The sequence below is a fragment of the Myotis yumanensis genome, unplaced genomic scaffold (genome assembly GCF_028538775.1).
Source record: "Myotis yumanensis isolate MYYU_CA2020_CCGP unplaced genomic scaffold, mMyoYum1.0.hap1 SCAF_7, whole genome shotgun sequence".
Lineage (NCBI taxonomy): Eukaryota > Metazoa > Chordata > Mammalia > Chiroptera > Vespertilionidae > Myotis > Myotis yumanensis.
Window position 1 is genome coordinate 49,189,728 of NW_027223758.1, and position 13,114 is coordinate 49,202,841.

General features: G+C 38.8%; 1 protein-coding gene across 3 annotated transcripts in view; it reads right to left on the bottom strand.

Annotated features, from left to right (window-relative positions):
• Positions 1 to 4,054: 4,054 nt before the first annotated feature.
• The window catches only part of CD226 (CD226 molecule), a 56,988-nt gene continuing 47,928 nt past the window's right edge, over positions 4,055 to 13,114 (bottom strand). For all 3 annotated transcript variants that reach the window (XM_070421551.1, XM_070421549.1, XM_070421550.1), the window contains 3 exons: positions 12,382 to 12,484; positions 7,991 to 8,048; positions 4,055 to 5,669 (listed from right to left, as the gene is read on the bottom strand). In XM_070421551.1, the coding sequence (XP_070277652.1) occupies positions 5,556 to 5,669; positions 7,991 to 8,048; positions 12,382 to 12,484 (275 nt within the window). In that variant the 3' untranslated portion in view covers positions 4,055 to 5,555. The remainder of the gene's footprint in view (positions 5,670 to 7,990; positions 8,049 to 12,381; positions 12,485 to 13,114) is intronic.

Consider the following 13,114-nt stretch of genomic DNA (forward strand, 5'->3'; position numbering starts at 1 on the left):
AGAGAAATCAAAGTGAACGAGAGAGCTGGCATTAGAGATATTGAACGTCACAAGACACAGCCCAATAGTAGTGACGCTGTTATTTTTGTAATGTACCAACAAGGAAATGAAACCAAATAATTCCCCAAAATGGCAAAACGTCCATCCTTTTTTCCAAACTAGTCAAGAACTATATTAAACAAAGTTACTGAATTTTTATATCAATATGGTGAATTATTAAAATAAAGGTTTAAGTAAGAACTAGATAAGATAGCTAAACATTCAAGGAAATATGAGTTATCCTATTAATCAGGGTGTTTTAGGAAATCAGGCTGCTAAATTAATAGGCTCTCAAAGGCCAATCACTAAACACTTACTGAGTGCTGACTACCTACTACACCGAGCAAAAAACATGCCACATCTCCCTCCGGCACTTGGTTCTTGCTGCCTTTTCATTCCTTTTGCTCTGCTTCAGGGAAGAGGAGGTGGGGGCGGGGGCAGCTGACAGCACATGGGTATGGGGCCTTCCCTAAGAGAGGACATGGAGATGGCTAGACAGCTAGACGTAAGGAGGTAAGGGAAGACAAGAGAGACCACCTCCCAGCTTCCAGTCCTTTCTCAAAGAGGTTCTGAATTTCTTCCCTTCTCCTCCTCCTTCTCCTCCTCCAATCTTATTCTCTCTCTCTCTCTCTCTCTCTCATTAGACACTGCTTTTTTATCATAAGAAATTATTATACAACATAATCTAACATAATTCCAAAATTATCTCTTGCTATTTGTATGATATAATTTTTTTAAAAACCTCTTTTAAAAAATTTCCCCTTCCTCTTTTGACACAAACCGCATAAGACAAAATATGCACTTGAGTCACAGAGTGCAAAATATTCACCTGTTCTACATATCTTATACTCCACTGAATATTTGCAAACTTTTGTTCTAAGGTAGCCCAATACTGTGCTGTGGAAGATGTCATTCAGATTGATGGGCACCGGTCCAGCCAGTCGGAGTCAGAGTTGTAGCTGTGCTTTTCCCCGACGTCTCCTTATTTTCCAAGCTTCTTCTATCCCTCACCTGGACTTGCTTCCAAACAACTCACATTGTTCAAATAAATTAACTGCTTATTTCATAACACGGTGTCAGCCTCCAGTGCTTAAAACCATTACTGCCAACTTATACAGCCACAAACCCAACTATAACAGGCTTGTGCTTGTCCGCTCCACCACTCTGGGCACTGGTTACACGCTTGCAGTCTGGGACTTTGTGTCCTTTTATACCTGGACGTTTTCTAGAATTGATTCCAGGTCTTATGTTTCCCTCTCTTCGTTTTTCTGGATAAAGGGAGACATCAAGATGACAGCTCTGCGGAAAGAACCACAGCTTCTGGGCCCAAGTCAAAGATCTAGGGTAACTTTTCTGGGAAGGTGAGTGTTGGAATATCTGTTGCACCGGAAGCTCCAGAGATCATGTAGACCAAGCATGTCAAACTCAAAGGCTAACATGGGCCAAATAAATGAGGCATGCGGCCCACGGGCCGTGAGTTTGACATGCTTGATGTAGACCATTGGTGAAGAGTCTGACATAAGCTTATAGTAAATACAAGAATAGTCAGCTGAAAAGAAACAATTACTCTGGGTGAGGAACAAAGTTCTGTAGGAGAGAAGGCGGTTATTTTTACCATGTGATTCAACTGAGAAGAGTGTTAACAAAGTCATAAAAAAACAAAAAAACAAATATGGCCAAAACCGGTTTGGCTCAGGGGATAGAGCGTCGGCCTGCGGACTGAAGGGTCCCAGGTTCGATTCCGGTCAAGGGAATGTACCTGGGTTGTGGGCACACCCCCAGTGGGGGATGTGCAAGAGGCGGCTGATCGATGTTTCTCTCTCATAGATGTTTCTGACTCTCTATCTCTCTCCTTTCCTCTCTGTAAAAAATCAATAAAATATATTTGAAAAAAAACAACAAATATGGAAACAATCAAACATTAAGACAAATATTTTTGAAAGATGGTCATATGAGAAAGGTATTCATTCACATGTCCTGAGTTTATGGGAATAAGACATCAACAAATCAATAAATGCCCTAAATTTGAAAAAAAAAAATCTGGTAGTAATATAAGCATGCTATTCAGAGAAGTAGAGAGAAATAAAACAATCAGAACAAGTGAGATGTGTTGTCTTGAAGGAGAGAAATGGGAAGGGCAGGGAACGATTTTTTGTGGGAAACCCCACACAGCACTCTGACCCTGAACTGCACCCACTTATAAAATGCACTGAGTGCTGCCTCGAGAGTTACAAAGTGCCAGCGGCTTGCATTGCTCTGCATTTAACACTCACTGTTAATGTTATTCTGTAGAAAATCTTGCCTAATATTCTTTGGTGGCAAATGAAACTAATGATCGTGGGGCACTGCATGTTATTCATTCAAACAGAGAAAACAGTATAGTATGTCGAGTTGAGCATTTGCATACAAAACCCCAAAGTCTGAAATTACCCATAAACCTGGAAAAATGTTCTAAAAGAGGGTAACTATATAACATCATTCAAACAGGGAAAATAGGCAATAAGTGGGGAATATTGCAGACATGTATCACCCATACCCCTGATTTAGATCTTTTCTTACACCTTACAGCAGCGTTAGTACTTTAAACTGGGAAAAACATAATATGTAGACCAACCTTGAACACTTACAAAATTTCCTGAGCAAGCACTGCAGTTATTCTAGAAATTCCAGGTCTGCCTGTGACTATCTATCACTAGCAATAGAAAAGTGTGTGTTTTTTTTAAACTTGTCTTATTTTTCAGATAAATGTATGAAAGCCTAGAGACTTGGCTTAGAATAATTCCAATGAACAAACCAATGAAAAAAATTTACTAATTTATTAATGTAAAGGTCAACACTTTCTAGACACTACATTCTAATAATGGCCAAACTAATGATGATAATAAAATAATGGTGTTACATGTTTATGTCATTTTATATTTTTCAAAGATATTTTCTTATCACTTTCGTGGAAAGAAGCTAAACTTGATGTTCGCAATTTAACATCTCCACCTATACTTTATAAGCATCTTAATTCTACAATATCTTGGATCAAGCAGTACAAGAATATAGCACATTGTGCCCAGCCAGTGTGGCTCAATAGTTGAGGGTCAACCTATGAGCCAGGAAGTTTCTAACGCTCTCTCCCTTTCCCTTCCTCTCTGAAATCAATAAAAACATATTTTAAAAAATAAGAACACAGCACATTGTGATAAATCAGGAGATATATGGTGATTATAGGGCTTCCTAATTACAATGTGGACTCTACGCATTTGGAATATTACTGCAATGCAGCTGTAGGTTTTTCTTTAATACAGTGCTAGATAAACCAACATAATAACTAAAACTGCTAAAATTATTTTTAGTTTACTCTATCTTGTAAGTTGACATATTTTAAATGTATATGTTTTTTAGTAATAAACTGAATTACTTAAGACATTCTATGAGCCCTAGCCAGTTTGGCTCAGTGGATAGAGCATTGGCCTGCGGACTGAAGGGTCCCAAGTTCGATTTCGGCCAAGGGCACATGCCTGGGTTTCGGGCTCAATCCCCAGTAGAGGGTGTGCAGGAGGCAGCCTATCAATGATTCTCTCTCATCATTGATGTTTCTATCTCTCCTCCCTTCCTCTCTGAAATCAATAAAGAAATATATATTTTTTAAAAACATTCTATGAATCTGAATAGTTACTAACTACAAATGAGAGCCGCATTCGCCTGTCTCCCACCCATAAGCATGATGACAAGTTAAGGACATTCCTGTGCCATTTGCTCAGCACGCATAGAGGCCTTTCAATGATGTTTCACGGTCACTCTGATGATAATATAATCAACACCTAATCATGGTAGGTTAATTAGATGCATCCCTTCCCTGACAAAACTATGCATTCTCTAACGACATTTAATAAACCTCTCATCAAACAGCAATTTTCTTTAATTGGTTACTTTAATGTAAATATTAAAATAGTGGCATTCAAAGGAAATAGATTTTTATTTAATGTATTATATATCAATATAAATTATATATGTAAAGAAGAATCTTAGGAAGCATCTTGCTTCCTAAGTAGCACCTTGCAAAAAAAGATTTAAAATATAATTTAATTCAATTCTGACCTTTTATTCAGTGGATTTGTTTTTATCTCTTTCCTTATTAACCAGAATAGCAGGTACAACAAATTGTGTGTGTGTGTGTGTGTTTGTACACTCACACAATATATATATGTACATATATGTGTGTGTGTGTATAACATATGGCAGTATTTTCAAACTCTAGCAAACTATGTATAATATTAACGAAAATACAATGAAAGTGCTTTGTTAAGATGTTCAGAAGGGAAAAAAGGAATGAACAGAATTTCACCAGTTAACAGCTGAGAGTGGAATAGGAATAGTAGGGAGGTCAGAGAGAAATTTCCGCAGGACTGAGGAGGGCTCAAAATCCCTGAAAAAAATCCTGAACTCTATCCTATAAGTAAACTCTCTACCAGACAGAAACAAAGATTATGAATTTTCCAAGAGTTGTGGACAGCCATCTCGGAAGCACAAGAGGGAAGTTCGAATGAGTTAGACCAGTGGTCAGCAAACTCATTAGTCGACAGAGCCAGATATCAACAGTACAACGATTGAAATTTCTATTGAGAGCCAAATTTTTTAAACTTAAACTATATAGGTAGGTACATTGTTATTAACTTAATTAGGGTACTCCTAAGGCTTAGGAAGAGCCACACTCAAGGGGCCAAAGAGCCGCATGTGGCTCGCGAGCCACAGTTTGCCAACCATGGAGTTAGACCAACACCAGTGAAGTGGATCCAATGCCATGGAAAGGGATCCAGAAGCTGGTTTGTGCCCACACTTGATTTCAGACATGACATTTAAGTCCTGGTCAATAACCTTTGCCTGAAGCTTGACCTCCCCAGATGGCTCCATTACATGAGTCAGTAAGTTGCCTTTCATGTCTAAGCTAATTAGAGTCGGGTTGACTGAAACATTTCTGTTAAGAATGTTCTCTAGGTGATGTAGGTCACCAACACCAGGGAGAACAAGAGCAGGTGGATCCGGTGGTTTCATGTCCAGGCCAGCAGCAAGGCTTGCACTGTAGCTCAGAGGCAAGACAGACAGGCACCTCTACGCCCTGAGCACAGTCCTGGGATGAGGAAGCAGAAGAGGCTCTGATGTCTTCCAGGCCGTCACAGCTGCCCCTTCAGGTCAGAGGTGATGAGACCCATAGACAGGAGATAGCATTTTGTCATATTCTGTTTTGTTAATATACACAAAATTGTGTATGTATCTTATAACTGTTTTTAAAAATTGGCACATAGGCTTCTATTACTTATTAGGTGGAGATTTTATATGTAAATGTAGTACTGAGAATCTTTTTTCCATCGTTTTGTTGGGGAATTAAATAGGGTGCTGTTTGGATTGAAAAAAGTAAAATATATTCAGTCTACTGGCATCCAGGGTAGACACTGAATAGTGGGAAGAAATTGTATAAAGATCCATGGATTTAACAGTCATAAATTTGCTCAAATCAAGAAAAAAGCTTAGGCTCTAGTCTTCGGTCTCCGGGAGAAGGTTGGGTAGTTGACATAAATGTCCTCTCCTGCACCATCTGATGGTTGACTGATGGAGAAGGAACTTCTGTAGTTGTTGGATGCCTAGAAAGATAGGCAGAGAAGGTGTCAATAATTCACTAAGGTGTCAATTACTCACTAAGGTGTCAATAAGCAGCTAACAAAGACACCGAAAACAAATATCTTCTCCATTCAACTACAATAGAGGTCAAATTTCTATTACAATTAATTTCATAAAACATCCTCTTTATTATATTGAACTTCTGTGAGAAATCACGTTCTTGACTTGTAGGGCCCCAAGTAAGATGCAACAGAGGCCTGGTCTACATCATCTCTTGCTACACTGGGTTTATGAAACACCTGTTTAGATGCAAAACTCCCTTTTTCAATGTCAGGGGTTTTGATTAGAGCAATTCTCATTTTTATATGGAAAGTCTCATATAGTATTTTCCCATTGTGGGCCCCATTAATTAATTTCTGTTGAATGAATGTCATCAGAGGCCATACTTTTTTATTTTATTTTTATTTTTTAAATTTGTCTTTATTGTTGAAAGTATTACAGATGTCCCCTTATTCTCCCTATTGATCTCCTTCACCCCAATCCTGCCCCCACCCAGGCCTTCACCACACTATTGGCTGTGTCTATGGGTTATGCATATAGGTTCTTTGGATAATTCTTCCCGAGCCTCCCTACTCCTTTCCCTCAGATTCATCAGTCTGTTCCATGCTTCCATGTTTTAAAGAATAGTACATGGTGTCCTGTATTAAAAATAAGAAACTGAACACAATAAATTAACTAAATAAACTGATAGTGACTTTCAAGATAATGTTATGTTGTCATTAGAGTGGCTTTGGTGTTTTCAAAGAGAAAGAAAGTTCAAGTGTCATTGTTACTTATATAGCCTGTTGATAAAAAAAAAAAAAAGATCAAGTAAGTCTAACTTCATCTTAATATCAGCTTAAAATCTAACTTTATAATCATCATTCAAAATACTATTATTTTATAAAAGCCTGAAAAAGTTGAATACATAATGTAGGAAGTTGCAAAGCTCCTTCCTGCCTCTGAAGTTCACAGCAACAACTGTGGCTTTGTTTTGGCTGAGTGGGCAACAGCTAAGGACAAAGCACAAATCCCAAAATTGTATAAAACAGACCACTGATTAGCTGGTGCAGGAGTGGCAGGACTTCTTGAGTCGTTGTGGTTGGTGCCAAAAAAGTAAGCCATGAATTATTCATAAAAAAGAAATATTTTTGCAAAGAGTATCTACTTAATAGAAGAAAAATTTAAACTGATAGATTATTGAGAAGTCTGAAGCACACATATTGAATTGTCAGAAACATTTTAGTACTTGGCATTTTGACTGGGTAGAATTTAATGATAAGTAATTAAGTCGAAGAGAAATGGATGTAATTGTAGATAACACTTGGGGAAATGTTTTATTGTAAAATTCCCTAAACAGAATAATATGTGTTAAAGGGAATATTTGACCCATTGTGGAGACATGAGCATCCCTCTTATCTACAAACACAGATGGAATTTTCTCTTTCCAGTAAACAAAAGTGGGCATGTGCAAATGAGGAGAAAATGGTTACACTTCATCAGACATCTGTAGCCCCTTGGAAGGCTCTTTGGCTTTATAATCTGAACATCCATTAATTAATCAATTAAGCAAAAGGTCAGACCATTGATGTAATTTAATTTAATCCTCACAATAACTTTATGGCATAAAAACATAATTATGCCCTGTACTGGGTCAGATAGTGTTCCCCCAAATTTATGTTCTTCAAGACCTTCATGATGTGACCCTATGTGAAAATAGGTTTGTTATAAACACATACACACACACACACACACACACACATACACACAGGGAAGAATGCCATGTGAAGACAAGCAGAGTCTGGAGTGACGAGGCCACAAGCCACGGAATGTCAAGGAGTGCCAGAAGCCAGCAGAAACTCGGAGAGAAGCATGGAACAGATTTTCACCCCAAGGAGGAACTGATCCTACTGAGACCTTGATGTTAGACTTCAACCCTCTAGAACGGCAAGAGAATGGATTTTTGTTGTTCTGAATCACCCACTTTGTGGGTATTTGGTGTGGCAGCCTAGGAAACCAATACAGATTTTGGTAATGTGCAGTGTTGATGATTATGTTGGTGTGATTGCTCTTTTCTTTATATTAATGTAAAAACAGTTTTGAAGGGTATTAATAATAGGAGAATAGTTCAGAAAATAACTATTTCATCAAATAGCTGACACTTAAATTACAGGCAATTGCACGGCCAGTTTGTTGAAAGGAGAATAAAAAAGGAGATTGCTAATTGCCAAATGAACTGAGTTTACAAAACTTTTATGATGTACAAGGAAAAGGGGCGGGGAATGACAACTCTGAGAAAACTTACCTTATTCTGTGTGGCCTGGGACTCTTTACCTTGGATACTTTTCTGTCTCCTTCTCTTCCTGGAAATACATATTCAATAGAGGTATTAAGAATTACACTCCAGACTAATGTTATTTCAAATCCTTTATATGCCTCACTGTGCCCTAGCTCACATGCCCTTACTAGATACGTTGAAGTAGCTACCCACAGTTACTTTACTAGTTTACATACATATCCAAATTTTTTTCATTTTCCCACCTTCTCCAATGTGTTTCCAGATGGTAGAGGCAACTAAATGAATATCCACCCAGTGGACACTAGTCATTAATCCCAGTGAGTTTAGTAAAGAATGGTTCATAGTGGGTTATTACATAAGTAGCTTATGGCCTTCTCCAAAGTATTTCAGACTTGATTTCCCACAATTAAAACTTCCTTTTAAATGCTATTGGGATAACTTCTTGGGTGCCAATGATAATATAATTAAGCTTTATAAAATCGTCTAGGTGTTTACTAAACCACCCATATAGGTTACATTTTTTAAATTTCATTTTTAAAAAAAAACACACACACACAAAAAAACCTCTCTTATTTACCAGGTTGGGGGACTGAGGCAAAGAGAAGAGTAACTTGCCCCAGATCACATGGTTGGTTAGTGGTAGCATCAGATTAGAGTCCACAGCCCTCCCTCTTAACTACTATGTTCTCCTGCTCTAGGGCCAAGGGTTGCAGTCGATGGGGCAGTCTGGAGCTATGCTTTTAAATAAATTCTCCAGGTTCCAATTAAACGTATAAAAACCTAACTTCAAGAGAAGTCTTTGAAAAGAAAATACAGGAAAAGAAGAAAAGAAGCTACTGTGATTGAATACATTAGCTCAGATAACTACATACAAGTGTGAAGAATGGTTTCACGGGGAGATGGGGCCCTTTTCATCTTCCTAAAGAAGATTCTTATTGAACAACAAAAAAGGGACAAAAGTGTAGAGTTGTTTTTTAAAGATGAGCTTAGAATTCCTTCATGGAAATTGTGAAAATCAGGCAAGATAGTTTCTCTCCCAGGAAAGGTGTTCAAATGGTGGATGTTGACCTTGATGGTGTCTCCTAGTTGCTATTGAATCCTCCACCATCTCAACCTAATCACAAACTTACCTATTCTATGTGCTTTTATTTATTTGCTTACGTATTATTGAAACAATTTATTTACTTATTTTACATGTAAGTGTACTACATGCAAGCATATTTCTAGGTATTTTATGTAAATTATTTACTGCCCCAAAAAATCTTTGCTGTAGGTGTTACTATCTGCTTTTTACAAATGAGGAAACTGAGACACTGATCTATGACTTTTGATCTTTTGTTAAGTCATGGTTTGCAAGGCTTGTATATCATAATATAGAGTAAAATGTCCCAAATAGGGCCAAATATATATACATTTTTTACATAAAACTAGAATATACAATGTGATGAAGAGAAGACAACATGAAGCTTAGAGTCAGATGATCTGTGTTGACTTGTGCTTTGCAATTTACTAGTTATTTGCATCTCCAAAATTCAGTCCTCTCATCTGCAAAATAAAGACAGTAAAAACATTGTGGTGTATTCTAGGTTGACCAGCCATTCTGGTTTGTGGATTATAAAGTTTCCCAGAGGTGAGGGATTTTAGTGCTGAAACCTGGAGAATCCCAGGCAGACCAGACACCCTACTTGTAGTGAACATCAACGTTGACAATAAATGTAAAAATAAGTGTCTAACCCAGGGGTGGGCAAACTTTTTGACTCGAGGCCCACAATGGGTTCTTAAACTGGACCGGAGGGCCGGAACAAAAGCATGGATGGAGTGTTTGTGTGAACTAATATAAATTCAAAGTAAACATCATTACATAAAAGGGTACGGTCTTTTTTTTTTTTTAGTTTTATTCATTTCAAATGGGCCAGATCTGGCCTGCGGGCCGTAGTTTGCCCACAGCTGGTCTAACCCTTTGCTCATTAAATATTAAAATTCTTCTTATGAACACTGGTGTCCACATGTAGACTGTCACGCTTGCTTACCGGGGCTAGGCCCTTCTGCCAGCCATGATCGCATGACAGTGTTACTATTCTGATCTAACTGGGAGCAGAGAAAGTGCATGGAGAGCCTCTGCACTCCGTCCCTAGGGGCTAGGTGTGCAGGAAGAACCCAGTTTCCTCCAGGCACACTGTGATTTACTTTGCCTTCTATCCAAGTCAATACATTTGAAGCGACAAGAATGTTTTAAACAGTCGTGAGGACAGAATTCAGATGGTCACTGTTTGGCCCTGGTGTCATTTTTCCAAACATGTCCACATGCTGATAGAGTGACAAGGTAGGAAAACAAGTGCTTTTCCCTTTGCTTTCGCCCAATGATGAACCCAGCCCAGGAATCTTTTTATCACTTAAAACCAAGGGGGGGGACAATATAGTCTACCGTTCAATTTAGCTATTCCTGTAAAAGTGATGCATTTTCATGAAACTCAATCCTTCATGTCCAGCATCTAGGACCCTCCAGAGACCTGCTGTCACTCATTCTGTCTGGGCCCCCGAGTATTTCTGTGGCCACAGTTCCCCTCGGTGCATTTTATCCACCAAGGTGGAGCAGTAGAGAATCCTCAATGTCACTAACATCCCATCCCGGGCTCCTTACCCCAACTGGCTGATTTCTGACCAGAGGAAGCTTTGAGGGCATCCGGGTGACAGAGAGAAAGGAAAAATGACAGTTCTGCGTTTCAATTTAATTAGACAAATGCTTATTGACCATCCATTATTTGGAAAGATTAGCACTAAATGCTATCAAACTAAAAAATGAATAAAACATAACCACTGCCATCATGAATAGAAGGAAAGACAAGTGTGAATGTGATTAAATTAGCAAGCAGGCTGCAAGGTATAGCAGATGAGAAGCACGTGGGATTCTGGAGAGTGAGGCCACGTCTCTGGGCAGGGAGGGAGAGGCAGGACAGACCTCCAACGGGGACAGGTGTCCTACACCTTGAATGATCCACAGGATTAAGGCTAAACGTAGAGGAAACAGCACTTTGGTGGCGTGACAATGGAAAGAGAGCCAAGTGTGTTCACAGAAAAGTTGCAGTTTTAACAAAATTTGTCAATACTGGGGGGAGTAAGAAAAGGAGAAAATATGAATGGAAATTAGGCTGGGGTCAGAACCACAGGGCTCATTGCGTTTTGCCTTTATTCTAGTGACAGGGGATTGGTAACAGGAGGTTTTAAACAGGATGTTGACATGGCCAGCCTTAGCTTTCAGGAAAGGAACCAGGAAAACCCAGGGGCATTAGAAAGAGAGGAGACATTATGAGCAGATTGCAGAGTGTGAATAAAATCAGGGGAGTGGTGATAAGAGCTTTCAAAAAGGTGGTGGTGGGCGGGGGGGAGAGATGGAGATGAGACAGAGAAATCCTCTGGAAATCCAATCAATAAGCCATGCATGTGTGTGTAATATTACCATGCATCTGTGCCAATATTCTGGGGAGAGAAGAATGGGGAATGGATGGATTCATCCATCCAATAAACATGTATAAAGTGTCTTTCAATGCTGTGCTAGACACGCCAAATGTAGACATCAAATGCTTGGTCTCCTCCTCCCTTAGGAAGGTAACCTTAGTTGGAACACAGTATATCCACCCCTGTGTGATCACAGCTAAGACTGCAACAGACACTTAGGCATGTGAGTGGGTGAATATGGAGAGCTAGGAAAGGAAGAAAGGGTCCACCAAGAATATCCTAGAAACTTCCAAGTGTGCCATGGACATGAAAGGTAGGACACTAAGAGGCCAGTGGCCACCTGCTCTCTCTAAGATCGCCCCTCCCAACCCCTTTCTTCCTTGATAATTTTTAATAAGAACAACTAAATTGTTTGTTTCAGAGAATAGACAGCCATTTAAATAATATTGTTTGCTTATTAGAATATGTGCTTCATCACATCTCGTTCACCACTGCCAAAAGAAATAGCTGATGAATAAGTGAAGGCTTTATTACTGTTTAATCCAGTCCTCTCTCTCTCTCTCTCTCTCTCTCTCTCTCTCTCTCACACACACACACACACACACACACACACACACACACCACCCCTCACCCAACAGCTTTTTTTCCTAAAGGAGAAGGAAGATCAATGGAGTAGGAGACAGAGAGGAGGCAATAGACATATAAAAGCTTTGTTAATATGGGGCAGACGGCCAGCTCCTACTAATTATTAAGTGAATGACTCTCCCTTTTTCTCCACTATTACCACAATTCTTTCCTCTCCTTTGTGTAAGAAAAGCACTCAGAAAAACATATGTGAGTGCTAAGACAGCTTGGCCAATGCTGGGTGATTAATTGTAGAGATCCTGGAACATCGGGATCGCTCAGGGTAAACAAGATTCAGAAGGAGGCGCAATGCTCACCTGTTATACAGAATGACAATGACAGCGGCAATTAGGATAACAAACAGCAACGATAAAACTGCCCCTACAATCATCCAGAGGACATACTGGTTGTCGTTTTTACCTAAGAGAAAAAAATTATAGTAGAAATTAGGAATTCAGCCAAAGCCAGCAAAAAGGAAGACAGAAAAATGAGAAAAGATACATCCATCATCCTAGAGGCACAACTGAAAACAAACAACTAATCCAAGAGAAAAAAAAAACACAGGATGAGATAAGGGAAAGATATAATTTTCCGTTCAGTCTCCTAAGTATTTCGGACTCCTGACAAATTTTTGCTAGTTCTTTGATCTCTAAGATTTGATTTGACACCTTAAGAATAAGAATAGAAAGAGTGTATGCCTGAGACAGATATCCCTTCATTCTAATGAGCTCCTGATTGCAAATGTAAAATCTTTTAAGAAAAAAAACCACATCAAAATAGTATACAAGGAGTGAGGGCATGAGTGGGGGGGGGGGGGGTTAAGGGGTAATGTGGGGATAAGGACACATATGTAATAGCTTAATCAATACAAAAAATATTAAAAAATAGTATACAAATAAAGATTACTTAAGTACGATGTATTAAGTACATTCAACACACAACAGTATGTAACTTTGTTGTTTATAAGTAGAATTTTGTTTAAAAACTATTTTCTACGCAGTTGGGATTAATGGTAAAAAATAAACAGCAAAAAAATGTGTTATTCCAACT